The 27,874-nt window shown below is 41.2% G+C and overlaps 1 protein-coding gene across 5 annotated transcripts in view; it reads left to right on the forward strand.

The window, feature by feature from the left end:
* The window catches only part of LOC126384673 (anoctamin-4-like), a 78,685-nt gene that overhangs the window by 10,364 nt on the left and 40,447 nt on the right, over nucleotides 1-27,874 (forward strand). For 2 of the 5 annotated variants that reach the window (XM_050035849.1, XM_050035850.1), the window contains exons 4-5: nucleotides 14,531-14,755; nucleotides 27,642-27,842. In XM_050035849.1, coding sequence (XP_049891806.1) covers nucleotides 14,531-14,755; nucleotides 27,642-27,842 — 426 coding nt within the window. Of the gene's footprint in view, nucleotides 1-14,530; nucleotides 14,756-18,363; nucleotides 18,812-24,343; nucleotides 24,554-27,641; nucleotides 27,843-27,874 lie in introns of those variants that run through there. The other 3 variants (XM_050035853.1, XM_050035852.1, XM_050035851.1) reach the window with 3 other exon arrangements.

Genomic DNA, 27,874 nt, shown 5'->3' on the forward strand with positions numbered 1-27,874 from the left:
TGACAGTAGACCTGGTTTCAGCTGGCGAGCTTTTAGCGCACCTTCGGCGAAGCCTTTTGGCACGAAACTGTCACTGCGCCAAGCTGGATCTGTCGACACCTCCCCCTGCTGCGCCGCCACACCCATCTCAGCGCACCTCGGTCTGCCAAACTACCAAACTAAGTACGCCTCGTGTTGCGCTGCTCGAAACTAGCTCTGCGCGGGGTTCACCACCTTGCGTCACCCTGCGCTGCGCTGGGAAACTAGAGCCCTTAGAGTTCAGGCGTTTCAGTTCCTCTAAACCCCCTGCCAGAATGACCCCCAGATGACATGCTCTCGACCTGTCTCCGACCCTTGGTTTCTCTGTCTTCCTCTTACAAATATAGTGCTAAACTTCCTTTAACCTTAGCTGATGAGTCATCCGATGTTGCAGTGTTGCAGTACAAAACAGGAACAATTCATCATGACTTGTGTCATGTGTAATCATAATTTTTATAACACTGCCCAAAAGGAGGCCAGGTGTGCAGTGACCTCTGTCACAGTATGTTGACAATCCCTCTCCATTTGTATGGATTTGTGGATGTACTTTGACCGGGCTGCCATCAAAACACTGTGTGCCAACACCAATGAAAATGCAGCAAAAAATTTTGCTCACTGTGGACAGGAACTTTCACAAGAGCTATCACAGCTCCCCTGGTGCTATTGAAAAGTAATGTTTGACTTTGAACTTGGAACTTTGGTTGTTCTATTGTAAATAGTTTATTTTGATGTATGTTGTATTTTTGCAAATTGTGCACAATGTGCATTTTACTTTCGTTTTTTTGTCACATTTTATAAAAATGAGTGTATCTCAAAAATTAAGTTATGAAAACACTCAAAATAAATTTTCTGTGGTTTGAAAGGATTTTGTGCAACTTTTTTACATTTACAATTTTGAGGGATACAGCCATGATATTTCTGTGTTTAGAAAAATATGTGTAAAAACAAAAAAAAATTTCATTTTTTTTGTGGTTTATTGCACTTTTTAGCAATTTCTTTCATTAGTATGGACATATGTCCACACATATTAAAATTTGGGATTTAAGGCTTGTTGTATAGCATATTAAAATTCTCCAAAAAATGGCACTACAGCAGGTAAAATATATATATATATATATATATATATATATATATATATATATAGGTATATATATATTTATAATATATATATATAGATATGCTCTGGCGAACTTCTTCTATGGTAGGTCATAAAGGGTTAAAATATGATCACCATTTGAAGCATGTGACATCTAGTATCCAAAGAATGTTTGTGTGAATTTTTGTTGGGTTTGAATGAAGACTTTTGGAGGTATAGCTGTTAATGAATTTTGCGTATTCTTAAAGATATAGTGACACACTGAATTGACTATAGCTTGCAGTGGGGCTAACTTGGGTCACAATTCAGTGGATGTCCTGGCAAAAATTCAGCTCTGTAGAACACACTGGTGATTTATTATGATTTTTTGAAGTTTGGAATGTAAAAATGTCTTGAAATTTAAATTTACTATGATAAGCAACACCCTTTTTTGGCAATCATTTCCAGATTTTGTGTATCAAATCTCTGTAGATTATTATAAGATATTAACTTTTTACAATTGTGCCTTCTAGTGGTCAATTTGAATTAAACTTTTAGGGTATGATTCAGGTACTTATGTAGGAATTTCCTACAAGATTTTTGATGATTGGCTTAACAGAGTTAGGTCCATTTATGTACTGAGCCACGCCCCCTCCAAAGTTCATTGGTCAATAGTATCACAATGAGATATTAACTACCTTTTGATAAGCTTGGTCCAATGATGATCCACAGAAAGTTTGGTATGAATAGCACCTATGGTTTACGAGATGTCAAAAATGTGTTTTTCAAAAAATTTAAAATGGCGGAAAATTTTACCTGTAGTTCCATCATGTTTCTTGAGGCGTTCTGTAGAGCACATTGAGCTGGACATGTGTGTTGAATTTCACATGGATTCAACATAGGGTGCGACGGGCATGGCCCTCCAAAGAAAAAAATTTTAAATCTTAATTATAGTACCCCCATCTGGTCGATTGGAATTATATTTCTTGAGCACCATTTGCACACAACTTCAATATTGGTGAAAATTTCATGTCTCTACGATGTACCATCTCACGGGAATTTGCAAAAAAAAAAATTCTGAATAGTAGTAGTAATAATAATAATAATGATAATAATAATGATGATAATGATAATAAAATATCACAAAAACAGTAGGGTCTCAGGCCTACGGGCTTGAACCCCTAAAATACTAAACTATGTACAAACTGGGATTGCACGAGGACCACAAGCAGAAAACACTGTACGCTGGGAAAAACGCTGGAATCGGGGAACAGAAACAGACAACCTGACACTGGAACAGTGAAAACATAGACTACATAAGAAGAAAGAGGGTGTAAACGATCAACATTTGACAGCCAGGCTAAAGGACAAGTTGAACTAATCGGGGTGGCATAGAAAATCACAAAGGCAGGAAGTAACACAGGACATGACCCGCCTTTCAAAATAAAACAGGAAACAAACTATAAGGATAGTAAGTTCACTGTGTCCTTTTGTCCAGGAGGCGTCTTGCGGAAGATCTCTGGTCATCCCAAACACATTTTCTATTGACAATTGGAGTAGTCTCAAGCCCTGCTTTTTAGCATTTGTAAAAAAAATATTGGCCACTGATGGCATCTTATTAGCTAATAGATTGATGGCAGTCAATACGGCGAATGTCAGCTGATATCAATGTTTGGCGGATAAATCATTGCATCATTTATATATATATATATATGTTCATGAAAGACATCTTGACATGTCAGCAGGAAAAGCAGAGGTATAAATAAAGAAATGAATTCCATGTTGCTGCTTCAGTTTCAGGGTCCTGGTGCTGTTAATGCTGGCTCACTGTCACACTGTGATGACTTAATGGGATGCTTAAACAGAACAGAGCATCATTACTGTTATTAGTAACACCTGCGCTTTTCCTGCTATGTCAAGTCAAAGTGTCTGCTGTGACATTAAAACTTGAAGTACCAAATGACTATGCAAATTAAAGCTGTGCGATAAAAACAGCAATGCCTGGTGTGAGTGGGTCAGTGATGACTTACAGTAAGATTTTAGAGAGCGTACTGCAGTACAGTATGGTGCTGTCAGTTCTAAGCTCACTGACAACACGGGGATTTAAATGTTGAATTTTGCTAAGCGGTAAGAAAATGAAAGATTTCCCTTGACATGTTACTTTGTCTGAATGTCAGGAGCTGGCGACAGGAAATAGCGCGTTGTTGACGTAGCTGTCTGAAATAATTTCCCTGTCTGTCACAAAACTGCAACCTCTGGCTTTTTTGAACATTCAGACCTTGCCTTTTGACATTTTTTCGATGAATATTACAGCCTGGTTAGTGAGAGAGGCTGTATGCTGGAGGCTGTGACAGCTGAGACTGTGGGTTCAGCTGAGGCTGTGCTGCTGCTGCTGCTGCTGCTGCATGCAGGTGTTCCTCTCTTCTCTCTGTGCTAAATAAAAAATTAAAAAAAAACTAATGAAGTGCTGAGGGAGAGCTTTGGACCGTTGAGACTCACCCTCTTGGTTTTACAAAGGGAAAGATCTATAGTCTTGTCCTGCACTCTGACATCAAAAAGTTAGTGTGCTGCCCGTGATTTAAAAGCCCTGGCCTTTGTTTGGGAGGAAAATACTAGTCAGCATCACTGTAGGTTCTTAAAAGTTCTAATCGATTATAATCTTCCATCAGTTCCACCCTGCTTTGTTGTTGTTGGAATTTACTGCGGTTGTGCAGCTGATAGACAGAGCTAATCTTCACCCTGAGGCAGGGATTCAGTCAAGGATGACATGAAAAACAATCAAGCGCACCATGCTGAAACTTCTACAGCACTGACTGATAACAGCTACAGACATCCATAGAACTGAGAGTGAACTCAATTTAGGAGACATTTCCAGGAGCTATGAACATGCTCAGATTTTCTCTTGCATCCCTGGAAATGATTGAATTCATGTTTGGGGCAGTAGCTGTACTGGAGGAGTGTGTTTTTTGGCGTTCTGCTGACTCTGCGTTTTGGTTATCAGGTTTATTCTGTGAGTTTCAGAAGGATATCAGGGAACTTCAGGTTGCAGAAATAGAATTTTATTGACATTTATCTAGTTTATTATCAGATAAAGTGTCTGGCTTTCTTTCTTTTAAAAACTTATTTGTATTGGCGTTAAAAAGTGAGTCCATGTTGCAGGGGATTGACATTGCTCATGCTTTTTCAGATCGAGGCTAAAGAGGTCAGTGCTTGTCGGACAGTCACACAGCGTCTGAAACTGTCTCACCCTGCAATTCTGCAACGTTGAAATTAAGGGGACTGTGTCTGATAATTCTTGAAACATTTTTTAACAGACAATCTAACAATCGTGTCCACGTAATGAGGCAATCATTTTTGTTGTTGTTATTCTTCACACAAATAGTTCTTTCACTTTCATGATTCATCACATCTTGCCTCCACGGTGGAAAAATGAAACCAATGCTTAAATGCCAAAAAACTGCAGTTCCTCTAATGGCCACTTGAGGCTGGCTCCAAAAGCGAGTTAATCCCCACAGACCCCCATGTTAAAATGCCCAACTTTACAGCAGAAATAAACATGTTTTGGTCTTTCTAGTGTCACCTGTTGAAATTTTATTAAGGCTTACAGTTTCGTATAATTAAGGGCAGGCTGATTTAAGTGACAAGCTGTCTGCAGATAGTGTCCTCGGCTTCTCGTCTATGCCTTTTTTCTGGTCAAGAATTATGGAGGCTGTGTTGGCATTTATAGATTTGACTGTATTTTGGGTATAGGAGGTTTGTCTCACGACACAGCATGGAGACCCATTCATAGAAAAAGCAAGTTTAAATCAAACGGAAGAGCGAATTGACTTTTTTTTTTCCTTCAACAAAAAAATACACATCATTGGGTTTAGGCAAGAAAAGGAAGTGGTTAGGTTTAGGGAAAAAAGAACAGAGTTTGACTTTGGAATCTTACGTGACGAGAACACTGCTCTCTCGGGTGAGTCGGTGTTTGTTGGACCTATCCACCACCCCTCCCGCCCTTTTTCGCCGCTTTAACTTTCATCCTCGCTCTGCTGTGTTTCCTCCGTGACGCCACCGGGTGCTGTTTAACTATAATGGCAACCGGCCACGTATCATGCTGACATCAAAAGAAGCCTTATTTCGTTGGTTTCTGACGTCACAAGTCACTGTTCAAGTGCTGGATTTCAACGACTATGGAGTGAGACCAGGCTCTAAAAAGATGGATAACACTGTAGCTGCCCTTTGAAACCAAAATAATACAGTATGCACCTTTTAAAAATCAAATGAAAGATTATATATAAAACAACTAAAACATAAAAAGGGTAGGGAACAGTAGGAAGAAGGACAGCCTCTCCCACGTTGTGAAACGTTATACTGTTTTTGTCCAACTTAGTATATAAGCTAGTTACATTTTATTTACCTTGATTTGGACATACAGGGTCCGGTGATTATCTTGGAGATGGTGGAACATAATCGAAGTGTCTGACCACTTTGCAGTCACTTTTTGATGTCATGCTTTGCAAATTAAATATCCAACTTCTACTTCCTGGTCATTTTGTAGATATCCAAATTAGTGATGGGAAGATTCCTTTCACAGCTTCTGTTCCTTAGACTTGATACATGTAAATGTATTGAACCTTTGGAGTTTTGCCACATTTTGCCACCAAGGGTGTCAGTTTCTGTTTACACTCTGTTAGTACATGCACGTTTGACAGCTAGTGCTGCCTGCCCCAAGAAACTTCTCTTCAGTGCTGTCTAGTCATGTATAAGTTTACATCAATAAAGCTTCATTTAAATGCATTTCAGCATCCTGCACAGGCCATGTAAGCTTCTTTGAGGGCAAGTTGTACTGCAGATGTCGCAGTAACCTCCACAGCCTTGTGCTGCATTCATATGATGTCAGAAAAATCTGAAAAATTAGTCCCCGATCATATTTCATCATTTATTTGTTCCCTTTGCTCTTCGTTATCAACATGTTTAAATGCTCTGAGCAATAAAATACAACATATTGTCCTAATAGCGTCCATGCTGTTTCTACATTACAACTTAAACCTCATTAACTCACTAAACTCAGAAGAATGATCATCAGAGGAGCACATGAATGCACCATTGGCCTTGGGGCATCGATTTAAACGGCCCTTGTTAATTTACAATCACGCCACTGTGCAGATTTTTGAAGAAAGAGAAGACGACACTTCTGTCACCTCACAAACAAGTACAACAACCAGTTTAACTCTGTCAACCATTAATGCAGCTCAGGAACACCATCCTCCTTCTAGCCTCCTGGCTCCTCTAACTACAGCCGAGGATTGTATCACTGTCTGCAGCTCACATTAAAAAATGAAAAAATGCCGTGAATTACACTCTCGTTTTGTTTGTGTCTTCCTCTGACTCCAGTTGTTCTTTTCCCTGAGACAACATGACATTTAGCAGGCTGTTAATGCTATTTGTGGAATATAACTTTTTTCTGTCGGGTATTCAAAGTACCAGGGGGTGACTATTGATACAAAATAATTTTTTATGGTGTACAGTAAAACATCTAACTTCTGTGAAGTTATCTATATGGTATATAATGTATTGTCTAAATAAGGAGCCCATGCTTGTATGTATGTATGTAGGCCATTTAGCCCAACAGATGTTACAGAAATACGTTTTGACCGCATCGATTTGTCATCCTGGACAAGCAGAATACGAAAACTGTCCCAAGTGGAGTCCAACTCAATCGCATCTCGTTCACTCACAGGCAGTGTGAGCGGTACCATAGAGTAACCACGACTGGGAGGAGGGATTCATGAGCACTCAGACGTTACATATCAACCACAACCTCAATACAACCGGTACATATCGGACACTTAAAAGAGTCGTTAAAAAAGATTTGTTCTTTCATTTGTGACCATCACTAATCCAAAATGTTCCCATGCTACCAATTTAAGGTGCCTTTTTTGGCCGATATAAGACTGGAATGTTAGTTGCCTCTGACAATTTTACAGCTCTTCTTGATATTGCATCACTGTGACATTACGTGTTCGCAGTACTGGCTAAATTGGTTAATCGTGACATCCCTCCCTGTGACCACAAATTACTTTAAAGCAGATGAAATTTCTCATGAACCCCATGATAATATTTATCCAAATCTAGACCACATTTTGCATCTGATAATCATGGTTATAAAAGAAGCAAAAATGAAAACCATGTTGAGAGGGGTTATTACGTAAATTAGTAAAAATTTATAGTCACCAAAAGTATGAAAACTATGAATTTGAAATACTGTACATGTGTAGATGTCCTTTTTATTTTTGACATTTCCAATATAAATGATCAGGAATCGCTTAGTGGTGTCCACATAAATGTAATGAGCTTTCCCCCTTCTTCTTGTTTACACAGTATGTTTTCTCATTAAAGAAGATCTGTAACAATTGGGGTAAGGTAACAACATATATTGTTAATTGGTGTCAATTTGTCAGCCGTCCAACGCTGTTGCTTTGCCATTTACAAGAAGAAAGAGCAGAAGAGATATTCTTTTTATCTTCTGGCTATTTTATTCAGCTGCACCTTCAGCACATTCACTGTTAAAACACACTCAGACACAGTGGACACATTAAACACTCCGACACCAGCCCCGTTTCCACCTGAAGGACTTCCACCGCAAGTCTCTCAGAGATCATTGCAGAGCTGAAACTTGTTAATGCACAGTGCAGCACGTGACCCAGATACCTGCACCTGCATTTGTTGTCTTACATCTCAGGGTGTCAGGAAGTGGAAGTGCTACATATCTGGGTCTCTCTCTCTCCTCAGAGAGCCACGCGGGCACTTTTTTCTGATGACTGCGACATAGATATTGCTTAGAACACACTATGTCCGAAAAGGCTGCGCGCACCGTGAGTTTTAGAGGTCGTTCGGATACATGCCAGGTGTAGATTACCACCTCAGCCCCTCCCGCCATTTCAGGTGACTTTCATGGGCTGTTGAGGACTGTTGGCTCAATGCAGTTCTTTATGGCTTTTTTGAATTGTGTTACACTATAGGTACCTGGAGCAAGTTTCAGCACAACCCTTCAGTTTTATGGAGCCAAAATCACTCAGTCGACGACTTGGCGGTGTGTTGGACAGTTCTACAAATCTAAAATCCACCAGCCTCAATGTTCACCAAGAAGCAATTTCTATTATAATTTTAATACTTTATGAACTGCAAGAGCATCACTTTTTCTGATTGAGGGAATCCATCACCAGGGTTTCTTGTGTTTAAAGGACCTTTTCTCAGTCAGATTCCTGCTGTGAGTAATGAGCTCCGACAGTAACACATTTTCTGCCACAGTTGAGACAGTTTGGATTATTTTACATGAGAGATTTCTGCATTTCAGTTGGGGTTGAAATCAAGTGGCAATCTCTGGCGCTGAAAAAATGAAGTGCCAAAAAACGCAGTTCCTTAAATGTCACTTGAAGCTAGCTCAAGTAGTAAGTGAGTAAATCCCCATAGACACCCATGTTAAAATGCCCAACTTGGGGGCGAACTATTATATAAATCACCTAATTACATTTTTTAAGGCTTAAAATTACGCAGATTTAAGGATGGGGCCACTTGAGTGACAGGCTATCTGCGAGGTGTTGCTATGGTCTAAAAAATCAAGATGGCGACAGCTGAAATGCCAAACTTGAGTCCACAAACCAACAGGTGATGTCCCTGTAGCAACGTCCATTATACAGTCTGTGGTTGAAATAGGCAAGGCTCAATTTGGAAACTGTGATGTCACAAGTGGCCGTGCACCAATCAAGATTTAGCAAAATTTGAAAAGAAAAAAGTTTGGTTATTTCGCCAGGCCACTGTTAACTAAATCTAATCAAACCACAACCACGCAGTCAAGAAGAAGCACATTAGCTCCATCACAGTGTTTTTCATTGTAATACTTTTTTTAGGTTGGCTTCACAGTCTTATGTCTTATTTTAGGTTTTAGTTAAATTCAGTAATGAATGAACCCAGAATGCAGCACACAGACTAAGAAAGCAGATTTATTTCAAACTGGGATTTTTAGGCAGGCAGGCAGATAGGCAGGGCGGAGGGTGAGTGTTCGTTGGGCTGATCCAGTGGCTGAGGAGTGGGAATGGGGAGCTGAGTTTAAGCATGAGCAGGCAGGCAGCAAATCCAGAGTGACAGGCTGGCAGGCGGAGATGAATCTGAGCACAAGGAGACAAAAGGTAAACTCAAAAACAACTTTGGCCTGAGAATGTTGCTACCACTGTTGTAGACGAACCGATCAGGTGATGTCTGGGTGGAGAGTCCGGGTTGATTAGGAAAGTTCAGGAGCAGGGGTAGCCAGACACACACACACACACACACACACACACACACACACACACACAAACATAGAGACACACAGGGAGGCAAGAGGGCAGGGACTCACAGAAACACAAGGAACTTTGAACAGACTGGGGATATAATGTCCATGTCCACTTGGAAGCAAGTTTAAAGTAGGAGGGTGGGACTTTAACATATAAATGAATGGCCGTAACATTCAAGCCCTTGCCAAACGAGTTCACACAATGCTGATTAAGCCTATCATCATCAGGGAAAGCTCTGTATTTCGCAACATACCAGAGTTTTGTATCGGGTATTTGTGCATTTTGCATCAGCTAAAGCAAAAGGAGCAAAAGCGGGAGAGATAAATGGATTTTTTTAATGTTTGATGTCTTGTTTTTGTTGTGTTTTTCTGTTTGGCACTCCTTTAGCTTGTTATGCCTCCATGCCGGTGATAGCCGTGGCCGGAGGTATTATGTTTACAGGTCGTCTGTCCTCCCGTCTCGTGAAAGCAATATCTCAAAAATGCTTTGAGGGAATTCCTCAAATTTAACACAAGTGTCCAGTTGGATATAACAATGAACTGATGATGACCTTATATGCATCTCATTCTCGTGAATGTGATATATCAAGAACATTTAAAGGGATTTTTTTTTCCTTCAAATTTGGCACAAACATCCACTTGGACTCAGTAATGAACTGATTTGAATGTGGCAGTTGATGGTCAAACGTCAAGCTAACTATCTTAAGTATTCATATGCTTATTTTGACAAAATTTCTGACAAATGTCAAATAGGATAAAATGATGAAGTGTTGACATTTTAAATCCAAAAGGTCAGCTTCACTCACAGTTCACTCTTCTGGCCATTAGTCAATGTCATATCTCAGGAACGGAGGGGGAGACACTTGGGGGGGGGGGGGGGGGTGAAAACATGGATGCAGTTGAAGCATCCATGTTTTCATAGACATGGGTGTTAACTTAAAGTGCAACTTGAATTCTACTTTTCTCAATACTTCATCTGTATGTGTGTCATTCTGATATTTTCTTGTGTATGTTGACACTTTGAAAGAAAGATTTTAAAAATAAAGAAAGTGGGGAGAGACCATAGCGACGGAGCGGCAGTTGGGAGTACGATGAAAGCTACTGCAGCAAATCCTAAAAAGCATCCAAAGCATCAGTCTCTGGAGTGCATGTGTAGCTAAAAAAGACACTCGGCATTCAGAAGAAGGATTGAAGTAAAAAAAGACTTGTAGAGAGCGCTCCTGGGTGCGGGGGAGATGTGGCAAGCTCACCTGCAGACATTTGTTTGAAGCACACATCAGTGTTTATGTAGTTACGCTTGCTGCCAGAGGGGGGAGACAAAAGTTCCTCTTTCCTGCTCCAAGGAGTATCTATTATGCTCATTTTCAGGCTCAAACTTACATATAAGGTTTCTACTAGAATATGTGTACATGCTTAAATGGTTACTCCTGTCAAAGATTCCCTTTTTAGTGCCTGTCTCTTTAAGCCCCCCATTCAGAGCATTTCCAGGTCCTCTGTACCTCGACTTTCTACACCATCATCGCAGTCAAGGAATGACTGCAATGGAAAACAGTGGCACTTTCTACTGTGAAAAATGACCAATAAAAGCTTCTAATCACAAGCGGACATGTTACAACAGGAATTGAATTTGAAACTGGGGAGAAATTAACAGCATATATGAAAAATATGAAAAAACATAATAGGTCCCCTTTAAGCAACCAAAATGTACCACTGTTGAATCAACCAATCAGCTTGTTTGACACTCAGGTACACACTCACTTCTTGTTATTGAAATTTGAGAGGTGTGTGCTTAGGCTCCTCTGAGTCTCTCGCAAAGACATTTATGTATATCTCCACAGAGGCATAATTTCATGTAACACATAAGCTTATCTTGTCAAAAAAGAGACATTCAGGTATTTGTCCATCACTGAAAAAAAGGAAAATCTCTGCTTGTGGCCTCATTTTTCCTCAAACTTTTACACACCCCAAAACATCCTCTTTTCTATAATGTTCAAGCAGCAGTCAGATTTTTCTTGCCAGAAGGTGTTGTACTAGACAAATTCCCCTGAGGGACAATAAAGACCTTCTCTGTGTTCCAATTGTTGCAAGTGCTGACTTAAGCACAAACATTATTTTTCGGGGACGCCCAGCCTAACGCGGTCGAGCTCCATCGTGTGAAAACCCCTTTATTCTAGAAGAGAATCTGAGGCTGTAGAATAGCTGAGATGAGACGAAGAGCTTAGATTTACCTCCGAATTTATCCTCCAGCTGAATGTGCTGTGTGAGGAGCCAGCTGGGACTGCCAGGCCTTCCACTACTCTGCTATTGATCGAGCTGTGTTTGTTCATTGCTGATGCTCCTTTGAAATCTGCTGGGCTTTGTGTTTCACAGGAAGCCAGGGGGTGGGGGGGTGAGTGTGTTCCTAGTCCCACCTGCCCCTGGTGTGTTACATAACGGCAGTGCGCGGGGAATCAGCAGAGTAAGAAAATCACAGCACACTGTTCTGCTTGTTGGATAATGAATATCTAATGAAGGATAATGTCAGCGAAATAAACCACAAAAATTGTTTTGAACTTTTTTAAACAAGATTCTAAAGTTTACTTACCAAATAAGTCTAAGATTAAGTTCTAAACTTAAATCACATAAGGAAAGCCCTGAGTATAAAATGCCATTTAACTCAATATTGAATAATACATCAATATATAAATATGTCTAATAAATATGCCTATGAAAAAAAATCCTAAAATAATACAATAAATATAAAAATAAATGTTTTTTAGGGGACTTTTATTTCACAATTTCACATTTATTTATTACAGGGGATTTTTATTTCCTGTGCTGCATTAATTTCCCAGCTTTTTTGATTTCCATCTGTTACATTCAAATGGGACACGGTTTAGCTCACAGATTCAGACCAGAGCAACAGCACTACAACAGCACCGAATCACAGTCATATTTATTTATTTATTTATTTAATATTGACTTAAATGGCCTTCCATACTTGTTCATATTTAAAGATATTCTAAAGTGTATCAACTTGTTTTCATTGTGGCAAAAAAACTGGACTTTCCCTTCACTTTAGGTGAAAATGAAATGTACTGTAGCTACATTAGCAACAAAGTAAACAAAAGCAAAAACGACATTACGTCTTACAGTATGGATGTGGGTGAAAAGTTCATTCTTCAGTCAGGACCACTTTAGTCAAAGAAAACTTAATTTCCATTTGCAGTATTATATTTGATGGTATGGTTCTGTTTTGGGGCCTGTCTGCCTTTCCTAGGCCTACACAGAAATCCTAAGGCAGAGAGAGCAAACCTCCCAGCCCTTCCATGCGCATACACAGAAAGCCTAAGGCTAAATAGGGTGCCCTGAATGAGTTTTGCCAATTGGTTGCGTTTAAGGAATCATATGATCTATCAGCTGACTCCCTTTCATTAGTCAGCTGCTCCATCAGTTGATTGGGCTGCTTGAGATCAGCTGATGTAGCTGGGATGTGAGCTGACTGATGTAGCTGGGATGTGAGCTGAGCTTGACATCGTGTCCTGCCTGAACTAACGCTATGCTCATTTTGTGCACTGTGTCTACAAGTGTGGACTATGTGCAGCTGACTTCCTTGATAAGGAATTAAGTGTCCGAGCCATGCTCAGTCATTCCAAGGCTGCAGTGATAGAGCAGAGACACAGAAATACAAAAAACCTGCTGACCAATCAGAGCAGGCTGTGAGGAGCTAAAAGGGACAGGTGCTAAAGTCAAGCATCTCTGACAGAGGGTGAATACAGGTGTTTCAGCATTGACAGTATAAGGAAAATAAAATGTTTTTGAACAATAAAGAATGTAAACTTGTTGTAATAGAAATCTTAAATACGAGTATGAACTGGAAAGTGAGCATAATAGGTCCTCTTTGGATTGGATGCCTCAAGATGGATGGTAAAAGAATTCACTCATGAGGCATTTTCAAGTATTTAAAATGTGTGTGACATAACAGAACCTTCAGAGAACCGCTACTAACTTATAATCAAATCACACAGACCTGTGATAAACAAATAAAACTGAACTGTGTTAAAAAAAAACAGGGTTTCAAACTCCTGAAATCTACTGTTGCATCAAAGACACAGCTACAGTATCAAATCAATTAAAGCAAACACCATTTTGAGGAAGAGTGAAAGAAACGAGTTTGAGGAGAATTTACAGTTCCACTTTACCCTGATGTGTTTGGAAGAAAAAGAAAAAAGAAAATTTACGGCCTTGTTTGGCCCAGCAGTCAACCTGCCAGAGACACTGAGCTCAGCCCGGAGCTGAGCCGAGCTGGGTCACCAGTCTCAGAGGTCTCGTGAAACTGAGAGAGAAGCCTTCTGAGGACAAAATCGAAGGCCGGAGGCGAGCCGAGCTGGTTCAGCAGTCTGAGAGTCCTCATGAAGCGGAGAAGAAAAGCTGCTCTTTGCTCTTCTTCTGTCAGAGTGATGCTGAGGAACTTCACCTAATAACAGCTCCCAGTCATATCTGAGCACAACCAGTGTCCTTTAAACCAGTGCCTTGTGTTTCTGTATAACCAGCTTGTCATAGACTGGTAACAGAAACAGTTTTTGTACTGTGATCTGAGGCAGTGAAAGTCTGAAAGAAAAACGTGACAGCAAAACTAGAGTTTTGTTTAAGAAGATGCTTTTTCTGTTCCGGTATGTATATGTTGTCATGCTAAATGCGATTAGTGTTAGTTTGTAGAGTTGTAACATGAGAGACAGGACAGTTGCTGAGTTGCTGAGCACCCAGCTATTCACATTTGCTCTCAGCTGCAACACTCAGCTGACTCAGGAGACAGTTGGGTGTTGTAATGATGGTGTCATTGTGCACCACTAGAGGGCAACATTGCTGAGGACATTACTGTGATACTTTGGACTGTTATGGCTCCACCAGCATTACAAAGAGCCAGTTACGTGGTCAGAGGCCACAGAGATGCAAATGTCTCCATGATCATGTGTGATAGAGAAGAAATACATTCACTTTAATCTTTCGTTGTGACACCTAAAAAATTCTTACAGTTAAAGTGTAAGTTGTGCACAATAAAGACAGAACAAACAAATCCAAGTAAGTTTGAAGTAAATTTCTCTTCATCTCTGTCTCTTCTGATCGTTGTCCTTCGGCAGGGTTTGACCTCGGTGGTCAAGTGGCCATCGGCTTTTCCCATTGGAAGAGTCCTTTCCCAGCAAGTGGCCAGAATCTCCCCAGCCCAGACTGCGTTCACTCTGAGGCCTCTGCTGTCCCACCCATCAGCGAGTACCTGGAGCCAGTGTCTTGCCCGGCGTCGCTGTCAATCACCCCGCTGCCCACCTGTAGTGCCAGTCAGGAGACACTCTGTGACAGCAGCACCAGTATGTACAGTGCGGTACAGTACATTCTTTAAACTATCAGAACTCAGTTTACTGCACCAGCAGACTGACATTTAAATTAATATGATACTTTATAGATCAGCTCTGACTGGTTGAAGTGGTAATGTTGTCTATATATGTACATGGGTGTTTAAAGGTATACTATGCAGGGTTGTTGGATACTGTTTGAAAACACACTTTCCACCCATCCATCTTCTAACCGCTTATGCTGACACTGGGCGAGAGGCAGGGTACACCCTGGACAGGTCGCCTGGACAGGTACACCCTACGGTCAATTTAGTGTCATCAATTAACCTGCATGTCTTTGGACTGTGGGAGGAAGCCGGAGTACCCGGAGAAAACCCACGCTGACACAGGGAGAGCATGCAAACTCTGCACAGAGAGGCTCCCGCACCGGGGATCGCACCAGGTACCCTCTTGCTGTGAGGTGACAGTGCTAACCACCACACCACCGTGCTGCCCCAGATAGGCTTGTGGCCTAGCACCTGGTTGCTACCTTCTCGTAAATCCCCTCTCTGCAGATAAATACACCGCCGCACACTTCTAGTGGGTCATAAGTGATGACTGAGAGGGTCTATACATTGTTCGAAGGAAAATCCTGCATAGTATATCTTTAAACAGTCTGGGGGTTGCACTACGCAATGGAAAGATATTATGGCAGACAGGACTATAAAATTTCAATTAAAAGCAGAGTCCCTTTTTACTAATGTTTACAAGCTACACATTTTTACACATGAACTCAGGTCTAAATTAGACACTTGTTGCCACTGATGCTGTGAAGTGGTTCATTTTTATAGAAGTTATTTGGATATAAAATCCCTTGAAGCCCAGCAGGCTATCCGCTTGAGCTAATGTTGGTGAGCTGCTAAGATCACACATACAAATATAAATGATTTAACTTCTGTCAATATGGACATGCTACACATCATTAGCTCAGTTAGATTCTCCACACTTCAATCATTTAGATCACTTTATGGAAGCCATGAGCATCAAAGTATAATCTATTCATACTAGGCATAATAAACAAGCAAGAGGGAAAAAAAAGTGTCAAGTCCTTATCTTTGATTCAATCATAAAGTCTGAGTATGTGTCCTTTCTTATTCCTTTCCTTTTGCTGCCATAAACTTTTTTTGACTTTCTTTCTTTCTAAGGCACTCTTTAAAAAATGTTGGGTTGAATTTAACCCGATGGTTTGTTTCTGCAGCCCAGCGCTGGGTCAAATATGGACGAACCCAGCACTGGGTTACCTTAGCCCAGCAAAGTTGGGCTGCTACCAATATTTAACATGGCTCTTTCTCTCTCTCTTTCTCTCTCTCGCTGATGCGTCCCTCAGAGATAGATCGAATGAATGATTCGCAATTGACACGTTATTCAGTAGCCTAATTTCTATACAAGAAATATTCATACTTGTACTACAATAATGTTATGTATATTCATGACACTGATTTAAAAAGTCTATACTAATTAGTAGGGGTGGGAATCACCAGAGGACCCACAGTACGATATTATCACAATACTTAGGTCAGGATACGATATTACTGCAATATTGGGATATGCTGGGAATTGTGATAAATTATTACCCTTGTTTCCAAATGATTACCCCAAAGGAAAACTTTGTCAACATCATTTTACCTCATAAGATAAAGCTTTCAGTCTGTTCATCTGACTTAAATCATTTTTATTGCAGCAAACTGTGATGCAGCGCATATGCGCAAATGCAGCATTTCTGACAGGTTTTATGACGGTGTTGGTCAGTCTGTCTGTCTTACACCTGACAGACTAAATTGTTGGCAGATTTAACACCCTCTGTGAGGCCAGATTAAGCGTGTGAGCAAAATACTAAACATGCCGGTATCCTGCTAACTGAATGGCAACACCCATGTGCAAAGCGTTCGTCTGTTCGTCCCCCGTTCTTGTGCTGCATTTTGCAGGAGGTCTGCAGTGTTTGCTTCGGTGTGACTTTCCTGTACTGCTCTAGTTTAGAGAACGTGAGACAGTAGTCGCCAGTCCTCTGTGAGATAATGTGCCGTTATAGTCACATATGAATCCACTGACCCTGAAGTCCAGGCATCACAAGTTAATGCCACCCTTCCAGCTGCAGTCAGATTCCTTAACTTTATGTTTCACTTCTCTGTAGAGCTTGGGTATGGCTGTGTCGGTGAAAAATCGTTGGGCTCTGGAGCCACATGTGGCTCCCTGTGGCCTTTTTGTGACTCTTTCATTCTCAATTGCAAAACAGTGTAGCCTATACCCAGAATAAAAAATGTTTTTTACTTTTCATCAACTAAATTTGCATCAAATGGCCTGTTGCCTATAAATGTTGTTGAATCTCAATAGCAATGGCTTTTCTTGGATCTCCCTAGCTAAGCTAGCTATGGATCATAGATCAAAAAAAGTTTTGGAGAACAACAGATAATTTAACAGTGCGTGGACATATTTGTTTGCTTTTACTGCCATCCCTGCAAAGTTAAAGCACCAAATAATCATAAATAGCCCCCTGCAGAGTAGCCACCTTATGGTAAAACATAATAATAAATGCTCATGTAGATCTATTAGTGATGTTGATGGGCTAATTCAGACTTACTGCTACCTTCATTACAAGGCTCAAATATATTATTTGGCTCCAGGCAGATTATTTGAGAGCTTTTTTGACCCAAAATGACTCTTTTGATAGTAAAGGTCACTGACAGCTGCCTTAACCTAAAGAAGTAAAGCTAGAAACTAACTTTTTTACCTACGTTCTAAATTTATTTTGAAATTAGACTGTATGCATTTAATGATCAGAAAATGGAAGATAATTTAAAAAACATTTAAGGACCGAAAATTGACACACCATTCCTGTGGGTCCAAAATTGATGTGGGGGTACCTAGCGCATCATATTTTGACGTTTAGGGCCACTTAAGTAGCAAGTAATTTCAGTTTTTTAAAAAAAAAAAAAGAAAGATGTGATGTTAATTGTCATGTGTTGCCATACTTACTTAATATGAGGTGTGAGCAGTCTGTGTTAGACAAGTCAAGTTGATATATTTTTTAAAATTACAGTGTCTTTAGTGCAAAGTTCCCACTTTCTGTTGTGCCTTTCTTGAGCTGCAGTGGAGGGATTGATCGCTACTGAACCCTCATATAAGCTTTGGCTGAGTTAATAAATGCATTTTCACACAGGTGGATTTTTTCCTCATCAGTTACATTAGAGTTAATTTAGCAAGAGATCTCTCCAGGGTCAGCACAGACAGGAGGAATGATTAAACCGACTAATCAATATTTCTACTTACATATTGCCATTTGGTATTGTTTTTAAATAAGACTTGAAAAAAGTGAACCTATCCTTTAATACCTACTGATTAACAAGTGTGTGTGAGCTGCGGTGTGTGTGCCCTTGAGCCTCCATCAAAAGGTACACACTGACACTGTCATGAGTGCCAACTGTCATTGTTTTGGGCTACAGCAACATTGACACAGCCGGTCCTGTTTTCTGATTGGCCGCTGTCAGAGCAGCTTAACCTCTGATTGGCTGCCAGGGAAGACTGATTAAGAATGCCGATGAACGGCACGCAACTCCTCTCTCCCTCTCTCCCTCTCTCCCTCTCTCTGTCTCTCACTGTAAACATCCTGCTCATGCTTGTGATTATTTTCCTCCAGAGAAGATCTTTGACAGCTTATGTGAGCTTTTGGGTCGTAGCTTCTACATGATGACAGATCTGCCTGTGTGGGACTCTGTGTGTGTGTCTGTGGTGATGCTGGATCGAGGGATGCGGTGATGAGGAGTAAGGAGTAAAAAGTGGGGATGCTGGTTTCCCTCGTGGGACGTCGTGCTTGTTTGTTTTCCTCAGCGAGGTCATTTGCACGCTGGAGCTGGGGGGGGAGGAGGGGTGACCGCTCTGTGCGTGTATGTGTATGTGTGTGTGCATGTGTGTGTGGGGAAAAATCCTCTGGCTGTTTTGGCGTCTGCTGCGGCTCTGCTGGAAAGCCCCCCTCCTCCTTCCCTCTCTTCCCCTCTGAGGGGTGAAGCTGTCTTTCTCCTTCTCCACCTTCACACGGTGAGTGTTGTCAAGTTGTCTTGGAGCAAAGGCGGCTTGTTCACCACAGTGGATGTTTTTTTGCTGCAGTGCTCTCTCTCTCATGTGTTGCTGTGTCCTACTCACACTCCTCTTTGCGCTGCTTCATCTCTTTCCCTGTGACCATGCAAGCATTTGACCTTCACACACACTCATTTGTTCTCTGAGCTGTCCCCACTTCCCTTGATTGTTAATGTAATTTTTTTTCATCCACTCTACCTCTCTGTCCTCCATGCTGCATCAGTTGTAAGACACAGAAATGGGTCATGCCTCTGTGAGGAGTGTGTAAATGTGTGTGTGTGTGTGTGTGTGTGTGCTGCGGCCGTGCCATCCAGGCACCAGTAGCAGGTTGGCAGGCGCGAAATCTCTACTGCTTGCCGTCAGGGAGAACATGCACCTCCCCTTCTGCCCGAGGGCATGATGGGAGCATCCAGATGGAACGAACGATTTCTCCTCACAAGTGACTGACACCCGACCCCATCAGCAGCGCATCACACACCCCCACCACCTCCCATCCTTCTTCCCTTTCCACCTGCAATCTTTTATTCTTTTCTCAGCGTGAGCTGTAATCTCCAGGCTGGGTTTTATTACGCAGGGAACCACACTGTGCTTTTTATGACTTACAAACTAAAACTGCAAAGATAATTAATGGGACTTAATTTAATAAATAAGCAAATCAAGTAGCAGTTTATAAAACCCACTTTGATTTGACAATCATATATCTGCAATATATTTTAGACATGATGTCTTGCTGCTTACAGCAAGTGGTTTTTGTGGTACTGCAGGTTAATTGTGTGAGAAATTAATAGCCAAACCAAGTACAAAGAAACACTTCAGTGAAGCAAACTCTGTAAACCGACTGAAAAGGCTCAGACCTTTAGCCTACCACTATATATACAGGTGAGAGAGGTGTGTGGTAAATCATGAGTCGTACGTGTAGACAGTTCCTGTTTGATGTGTTCTTTGTTGCATATCTTGAGAAGTGCGTACTTTCTTCCTTGGACCAAACTTTGGGTTTTAAGAAGGTAAAGTTAATTTGGTTAGGGTTAAGGAAAAGAAACATGGTGACATGGTTCCGAACACCAGTCTCCTGGAGGAAAGTCCTGTGTTTTGTGAACCCATCCACTACCCTATCCTGCCTCCTTATGTGGAGTACTTCCTTGTTTAATCCAATCAGCACATTGGTTAATGTGATTGCAGCCTTCCCAAATACATGGATTATACACAAATCACTGGCTCATGATGATGTGGTACATGTATGGATTTTGGTGCATTACTTTTTGTAGGTATACAATGAACAGTGCATGAGAACAGCCTGTTTTTTTGAGTGTCCCAGAGCAATAGGATGTGCTTTAGAGGACTGAATTACAATGGCAAAGAGCTAAGCAAACCTGGAGCACTTTGTGTTCACAATACACAGGTTAAGCAAACCACAGCACAGGCTTGAAGCAATCCTTACTTAGACCACCTACTGAGGAGGTCTGAGTACGGGTTGTTTCAGAGGGGTCTGAGTTCTTTTGGAGTGTTCGAAGATTAAAACCAGCCTTAGTATCACACTTGAAGGTCCTTGTGGGAAGCAGATTTTAAAATAACAAAACAATTTTTAAAGTACTATATGGTTCAAGCTCCAAAAACAATGGATTCTACACCTCTATTTTTTTTTCAGGCTTTTTGCCTTTAATGTACAGGATAGAGTGAAATGGGGGAGAGAGAGAGAGAGAGAGAGAGAGCGAGAGCGAGGGGTGACATGCAGCAAATGGTTGCAAGCTGGAGTCAAACCTGCGACTGCTGCAGCGAGGCATCGCCATTGTACATGGGGCGCCGGCACTATCCACTGTACTACCGACGCCCCAATTCTACACCTCTATGACATCTTTTGTCAGATCATCCCTGACAGAAAGCAGAGAATGCTTTCATCTCACGGCATTCATGTAAATTTGACCATTTGTGCAGTCTATGTTTATCCCCTCTTATCTGGCCAGAATCAAATTGTAGACATTGCTGGTAGGTGCTCTGTGACCATTTGCCTATCAGGAAACTCCTACAGTAAGCATGTCTTTCCACCTTGACTTTGTAATTGCTCCCCCTCTAAATTTTGCCCTGCGTTCTGTCTGAACACACTTCATACTTTAGAACTCTCCTTCCAGAGTCACAAAGACATTAAACAACTCTTTCCACAGGCTGAGTAGCTTCTCCAAAGACAACTAAACCGATCCTGATTTGTAAAATTAGTGAAATCCCTCATTAAATCCAAATGGGCTGAGATATGTGATAGATAATGTGCTAAATATAAAAGCAGCAATTTAGCTAAGGGAGTTTGAGCTTTATTGGAGAACGGTGCAGACAGGTAAAAGTGAAAAAGATCCCAAACTACATTTCCCATAATGATTAGGGGCTTTTTTTTTTTTTTTTTTACAAATTAATATAATTTAATCACATTTAATTGCAGTGTGGATCCACTTAAAAATCCAAATCATTTCAATCCCCCAATTTATTTAGGTTTCCCTTCCTCTTTCAACATCGTAGCAGAGATCTGTAATCACCTTTTTGTTGACTGAGAAGAGAGAAATACTAGCTTCAACCTGAAAATGAGACGAGCAGTGCAAGATATGAAATGCTGATTAAATATGTATCTGACACACTGAAATGAAAGGCGTAACCTACTTACTACTGCACACATGAATTTTCATGAGCTGCTTGCTCCAAATACTGGAGGTCCTGATTCAGAACTGTTGGGTTGATGACTTTAAATTATTGATAATGATATACTGTACATGAAAGGAGAATCAGACTTGTGACAATAACATAATGGGATCAGCGAGACTATTTTACGAGAGAAGACTCACTGCGTTGATCTTTTTGAATTACGAAAAAAAGTTAATATACGAAATAACAAAGCCAGGGACTATGAATCTGAACTAAACAAAATGATTTCAATCAGCAAAGTGACTCTGTTCTACATCTAGCAAAAGTTTGTGTACAGCAAAACAGATCTATGTTGTGTCTGTATCTGAACTTGTGCTTATTAGGTGGACAAATAAATGCTAAATCCTGATTTATGGTCCTGCGGCGTACCTACGATGTTGCCGTCGTGAACCCTTCGAACTTCTCCGTCACTCCATTTCGTCGCGGTGCAATTCACCGCCAGAGCGGTAGGAGGCTGCATTCCTTTCCTGAATGGTTATCGTCGTCTCTAGTTGATTCTTTGTTTAGCTTCCGGCTTTTCCGGTCACAGAGAAATGAACGCGGAGCACAGACAGATGGCTCTGTCCGTATCGGTCCATGTCCGTATCTGTATTGAACGTTGAGCATAAATGGGCCTTAATACTGCAACATCTACATCGCAACAGAAGATGTTTAAAGATGGCGGGGATGGCGCAATCTGGAAATACGGAACCGGAAATGCGTTGCTACCAAGCAAACCAATCACAGCCCTCTCGGTCTGCGCTGGGTCTGCGTTGCCTCGACGTGTAGTTACATTTTTGGGGAGGTGCACGTCAGGCTACGCCGGGGGCTACGGCGAGCCTTCTGCGTAGCCACGTACCCTACGACGTAGCGACGTCGTTGATTTAACGCAGGACCATAAATCAGGCTTAATGTGGCTCCATGCTGCTGCATGTGTACGTAGGTGATTGTACAGTTGTTGCGGAGACAAATATAAGGACGAAAGAAAAAGCAAGTGGTGCAGCTTTAGTATGCATATTTGTGTACTTTCCCATTTCGTTTTCAGGACAGCCAACTCCCATGTGTCCTCATGCCGCAAAGTCCCACTGTTGGCCAATGAGAGAGCATACTGTATAAAGGATGTCAGGAGGAGTCAGTCTTTATCTTGGCAAATGTTACTTTGACTTAAATGCTAAAGGAAATCATCTTGTGGGTAATAACCATGGACTGTATAATGGATGGACTTACTTGTTTACATTTTATTGAGTCTTTCAGTTCTGCATAATTAAGGCCACTTTGAGTGACAGGCTGTCTACCAAAAGTTTACTCTGCTTGTCAGTCAGAACAACCCTTTGCTCCTCCACAGTACCAGCCTCTTGCCCAAATATGGTCACATCTTGCTCCAAAACACTAAGCTGGTGACGGACGAAATGTCAAACTCAAGACTTCCAAACAGGAGTCCACAAACTGTGTGTGACTTCACAGTATAGCTACGCCCATGATCTTTAGAGCCTTTGGTGGAGATGCATTGTCCATGTTTATACAGTCTGCAGTGATCGTAAGGGTTTGGTGATCTACTGCTAAATGGTCAGCAACTTGTCAGACCTGGGGAAGTCCGAGTTACTGTTAGCTAACATTGCAGTAGCTATAGTTAGCTATCCGTTAGCTGCCACTTGTAATTACACTTTGAAGGGCTGCTCATCTACAGCAGTGAAGTTAAGTTGCCAGATGGGCTGCCAACCATTTTCTAATTCACAATGCAAATAAATTGATTCAACTGGAATTTTTTCTTTTTTTTGCACCTTGAATAATAGTAAGGTGCCATAGTGCATAAAAAGCAACAAAATATAACTTGGTTTTTTTTAAGCCAGGGGAGGATCCTTGAATGCCCCCAACAGAGGTCCAGGCTAATGTCCTCAAATCTTAGAAATACCCCTCTTTACACCGGACCTGTGGTGGGCTGATGTGGCTAGATCTGCCTCTTGGCAAAGATGAGGGAGGACAGCAATATACTGATAAATACTATTAATGTTTGTTTACTAGCTGGCCCCTGGCCTTCTGTCATTCTGTTGAAGTGGCCCCCAGGCCAAGGAAGTTGAGTATCCCTGATCTACATCTTGTAAATTGTATATATTTCCTGTATTGGCAACGACTGGCCATCCCTTTAATTTTACTGAGTGTTAGACGGGGAGGCAATGAGGAAGAATGTCAATGTCATATTCGAAGATAACAGCCCTGTGTGCTGCTGCAAACACTGGGACCATGTGTCCTCAGCGTGGCTCGGGTTACAGACGCACCATAGGGCCTTTAAAGTTTGATGGATACATTGTTTGACTGGCACTGTCTCAGTACAGCAGCATGATGTGGGCTAATATGTGGTGTGTCAGTCCTTTGAGAGCCAATATTTATAGTAAGCAATTCTCTCTTCCTTTAATGAGACTGACGTTAAGTGCTGAGGAAACGGTGTTGGTGAGCGTCTTGAATAAGGGAGGTGAAGTTATTAAGCTGGTGCTGTCGACCCCCATGGTCATTACATACATGTGCAGTATGTGTAGGAAGTGCATTCTGAATAAGGTTGTTGTCTCAAGTCTTTTTATTACCAGGCTCTGTTTCATTAACATACAGTACAGTGCATTGCACCGTGAAGCTCTTTACAGCAAATGGATTTTTTTAATTGCACTGGATTCATTATCAGCTCCATCTCTGTATGAATTCTGTCTGACCGCTGCAGCCTCTGTTTGGATAGTTAAACTTCAGCGCAGTCAAATGTTTACTACCACTCTGAGTAAAGGAACAGGACACTGCGCATTGATTTTTCACTGGTATTAAATTTATCGCGTTTCTGTTTAGCTGCACCCATAGGCTCCAATGTTCCGAAGCATCAACGGCTGATGAAGAGCCGAGACGCTTCCCCAACCTCTATCTCTGTCCCCGGTACTACAGCTCAGCGGAAATTTTAGCTGAGTCACCTATCATGTCACAAACGAAAATTCAGCACGCAGACCTCGAAGACAGCCACCCACCTCCGCTGAGGTCTTCCTGCTCTCCTGAGAACTGAAAGTAAGAGATACAGACATATTTAGATGGATGATTTAAGCTGTTTTGCTAAGCTTTGAATAATTTCTCCCCCTCAAAGGACACAGTCTGTTTGACAAATAGACCCAATTAACTTGTGTGTTCCTGCGGAGAGATTCTTTTCAAGGTCTTTCAAGGTTAATCCTTATTAAGGAGATAAAAGTTACTGAGCTGTCTTTTCTTTTTTTCTGGGTCTTCCTTCTGACTTTCACACATCTTTCTCACACTATCTGTCTTGGTCTCTCTGTTCCTGCTTCATCTCTTTCATCCTAGCTTTTCTAATTGTAACTCTACAATCCAGGTAAAAAGTATCTGAACCTGTTTTGGCTTTTATTGCTAAATTGGATTTTGACCCTAGCTAACAAACAGCCAGACTTCTACTGTCAAGGTTCATTTGTTGCACAAAGCTTTCCAGTTCTGTCCTGTCTCCAATTGAATTAATTCAGGAACATCATGTGCTCTGGGTTTGCTGAGGCATTTCCCAACTGCACAAGCTAGCTCCAAGATGCTAACCTCCTGTGTTCTGAAGCCTTTTTAAGACTGTATATGGGCATTTTGCAAGTAGCAATAATCAATGAAGATTCACTTACTTTGAATATTTTGTTAAATTTAGCTTTATTCCTTTTTTGCTTTCCTTTGTCTTTTTAGACAAACAAATTATACAGTGATAGACCCAGAGAGCATTTTAGCATCTTTCAGCGCAGTGTTTTGGTTTTAAGGATTTTATTGTTTTACTGTTTTGGTTGACTCTCACTGCACTCCTCGTACCCATTTCCAGTCACAGCAGCCAGCTGTTTTTAGCTAAAGAAAGTTTTGTTAAACTCTCTACCTGACCAGCGAGAAACAGTAACGTTAGCAACTAGCTTGTGAAGATAATGAAACATTTAGCAGCTAAAGAGCCAGGGGTTGTATTCACAAACATTCTTAGAAAACTCCTAACCTTGCCTAATAAGTTTTAGTAAGGAATCTTACCTGAGATTTAGGAAAGTTCTCAGAGCGAGTCCTACTAAGGAAGGGACAGAAGCTTTTATCTTTGTGAGGAGGTGTGGTTGACCCTGTTGCTAGATATGATGCATTCTTTTAATAGATGTGATTGGTTGTCAGAGCTATGCACTTTTGTGAGCTTGCAAGGTGTGGACGCCCAGTGGAAATTAAATGAACTGCTGACTGTGAAAGTGTTGACATTGTTTGTGTGATCACTCTGCTGATGGTTGAGATTGAGACAGACACAAGTCATCACTGCTTCAGTGTTGCTTTTTCCAGTTTTTCAAATATCTTAGTGTTGTGATCATTTTATTTCTGGCGTTACAGTGTTATTGCGTTGGGTGTGAAATGTGTGTATATCCCTAATGAGATTGATCACACATATTATCCCTGCATGATCTAATCTGTAGTATTTCATTTACTCACTGTCATCCAGCGTTTGGAGAATATTTCTCCGACCACTTTGTGTTTACACCTTTTTCTCCTTAGCTTAAGAAACTCGTAAGCCTCTTAGAAGTCCTCCTCCCTGCTCCTAACAGTTTTTAACCTTAGGAGCTCTTTTAAACTCAAAATGCTTTGTGAATAACTTTAAGGAGAAATTCTAAGAAAAAGTCACACTTCTAAGAATTTTCTCAGAATTTCGTCACTAGGAGCAACTATTTTAGCATTAGGAAGCTTCGTGAATATGGCCCCTGTTGTTTGCCTCAGAAGTTGGTTGGGGCTAAATGGAGCTAAAAGGAGAGTGAATATTGGAGTTATTCATCAAGTGGCCAGAAACATAGCATCAAATAAATGTTAATTTTGCTCTGTGTCTGCTGGATGTGTGAAAAAGCAACTGTTTGCAAACTTTCAAAGGTGAAAATCTGTCAATGTTGCATTTACAGCTTGTCACAGTGCCCCCAGTGACCAAAAAAAAAAATTCAGTGAATGCAGGTTTTGCTCATAGACTGTAAAAAACATAATGGATGTAGCTACTGTGATGCCACCCATTGGTTTGTGGACTCCTGTTTTGAAGTCTTTAGTTTGGCATTTCTGCCATCACCATCTTGATTTTTGGTGATAGAAGTGACCGTACTAGGGCGATGGGTGGATCTGAGTCATACATTGTAGCAGTGCCTCACAGTCAGCCTGTCAGAAGCCTGCCGTTAATTGTGTGTAAATGTTAGCCTTGATAGAATGTAAATGGTGAGTTACATTAAATTCATCCCCGGTACGGTTGCCATGATTGTTAAAATTAGCTGTAGTATAGAGACCAAAACCATTTTTTGTACCAGGTTGTAAACATGTTTATTTCTGCTGTGAGGTAGGACATTTTAACATGGGAGTCAATGGGGATTGACTTGCACTAAGTGCCAGCCTCAAATGACCATTCAAAGAACTGCGGTTTTTGGCACTTCCACGTTGGCTTCATTTTTCAGCCCTGGAGGTTGCTGTTTGGTTTATGTTTTCTAACTGGCATTCAGCTAAAACATAATCACAAAGTGTCTTTCTCAAAGTTTAATGCTGTTCTAACACAGCCTTACTTTGGTATGAAAAGGTGACTCTTTGCATTTAGGGGTGAATTTTAGTCCTATTAGTCATAATTTCTGCTGCTGTCAAACCAAAAGTTTTAACTTATGTGTAGAATGACAGTTTGCTTACAAGAATAAAATCATATAAATTGAGATTGCCTGAAATATGAAGCTAGTTGTATGCACAGGTCTTGTGTGAATGGTTACAACCTAGACGCATGACTAATGATCTGCTTAGTAGCTGACAGTAAGTGGGTGTGTTAAAGGGTTTGAAAGTACATTTTACTGCTTAACCACAATGAAATGACCATAATATGCTAATGGTGGTTGATAGGTTGACTGATCAATGACAGTGACTCAGTCAGTGCTTGGCTAGTTGCTGAGTAAGTGGCTTTTAGAACTCACTTTGAGCTCTCATTCACTTTTCACTCTTTATCTTCTGTACATTTATGTGTGTTTACAATGAGAGCAAGAAATAAAACACAAAAGACAAGTAGTACCGGAGGGTTACTTTAGATAGAGTGACTTCAAAATGTGAGGAAACAAAGTGTTAAAAAAAAGTGCTCTGTGTCCTGTAGGTGTGAGTTTATCTCTACATGGGTCTGAGCCCCAGCGGCGGCGCCCCCACCGACGCAGAGTCCCGCTGCAGCCCTCGGCCTCAGGCTACCAGGCAGCGGACAGACCTCTCGCCTTTCCCTCCTCCGGGAAGGCAGACATCATGGAGGAATCCTCGTCTAAAGCCACGGACACCAGTACTCAAGACGATGTGCCTCCCCTCGGTGAGACCCAGCACCACTAGGGCTCCAACTCA

This window comes from Epinephelus moara, chromosome 23, assembly GCF_006386435.1.
Source record: "Epinephelus moara isolate mb chromosome 23, YSFRI_EMoa_1.0, whole genome shotgun sequence".
NCBI lineage: Eukaryota > Metazoa > Chordata > Actinopteri > Perciformes > Serranidae > Epinephelus > Epinephelus moara.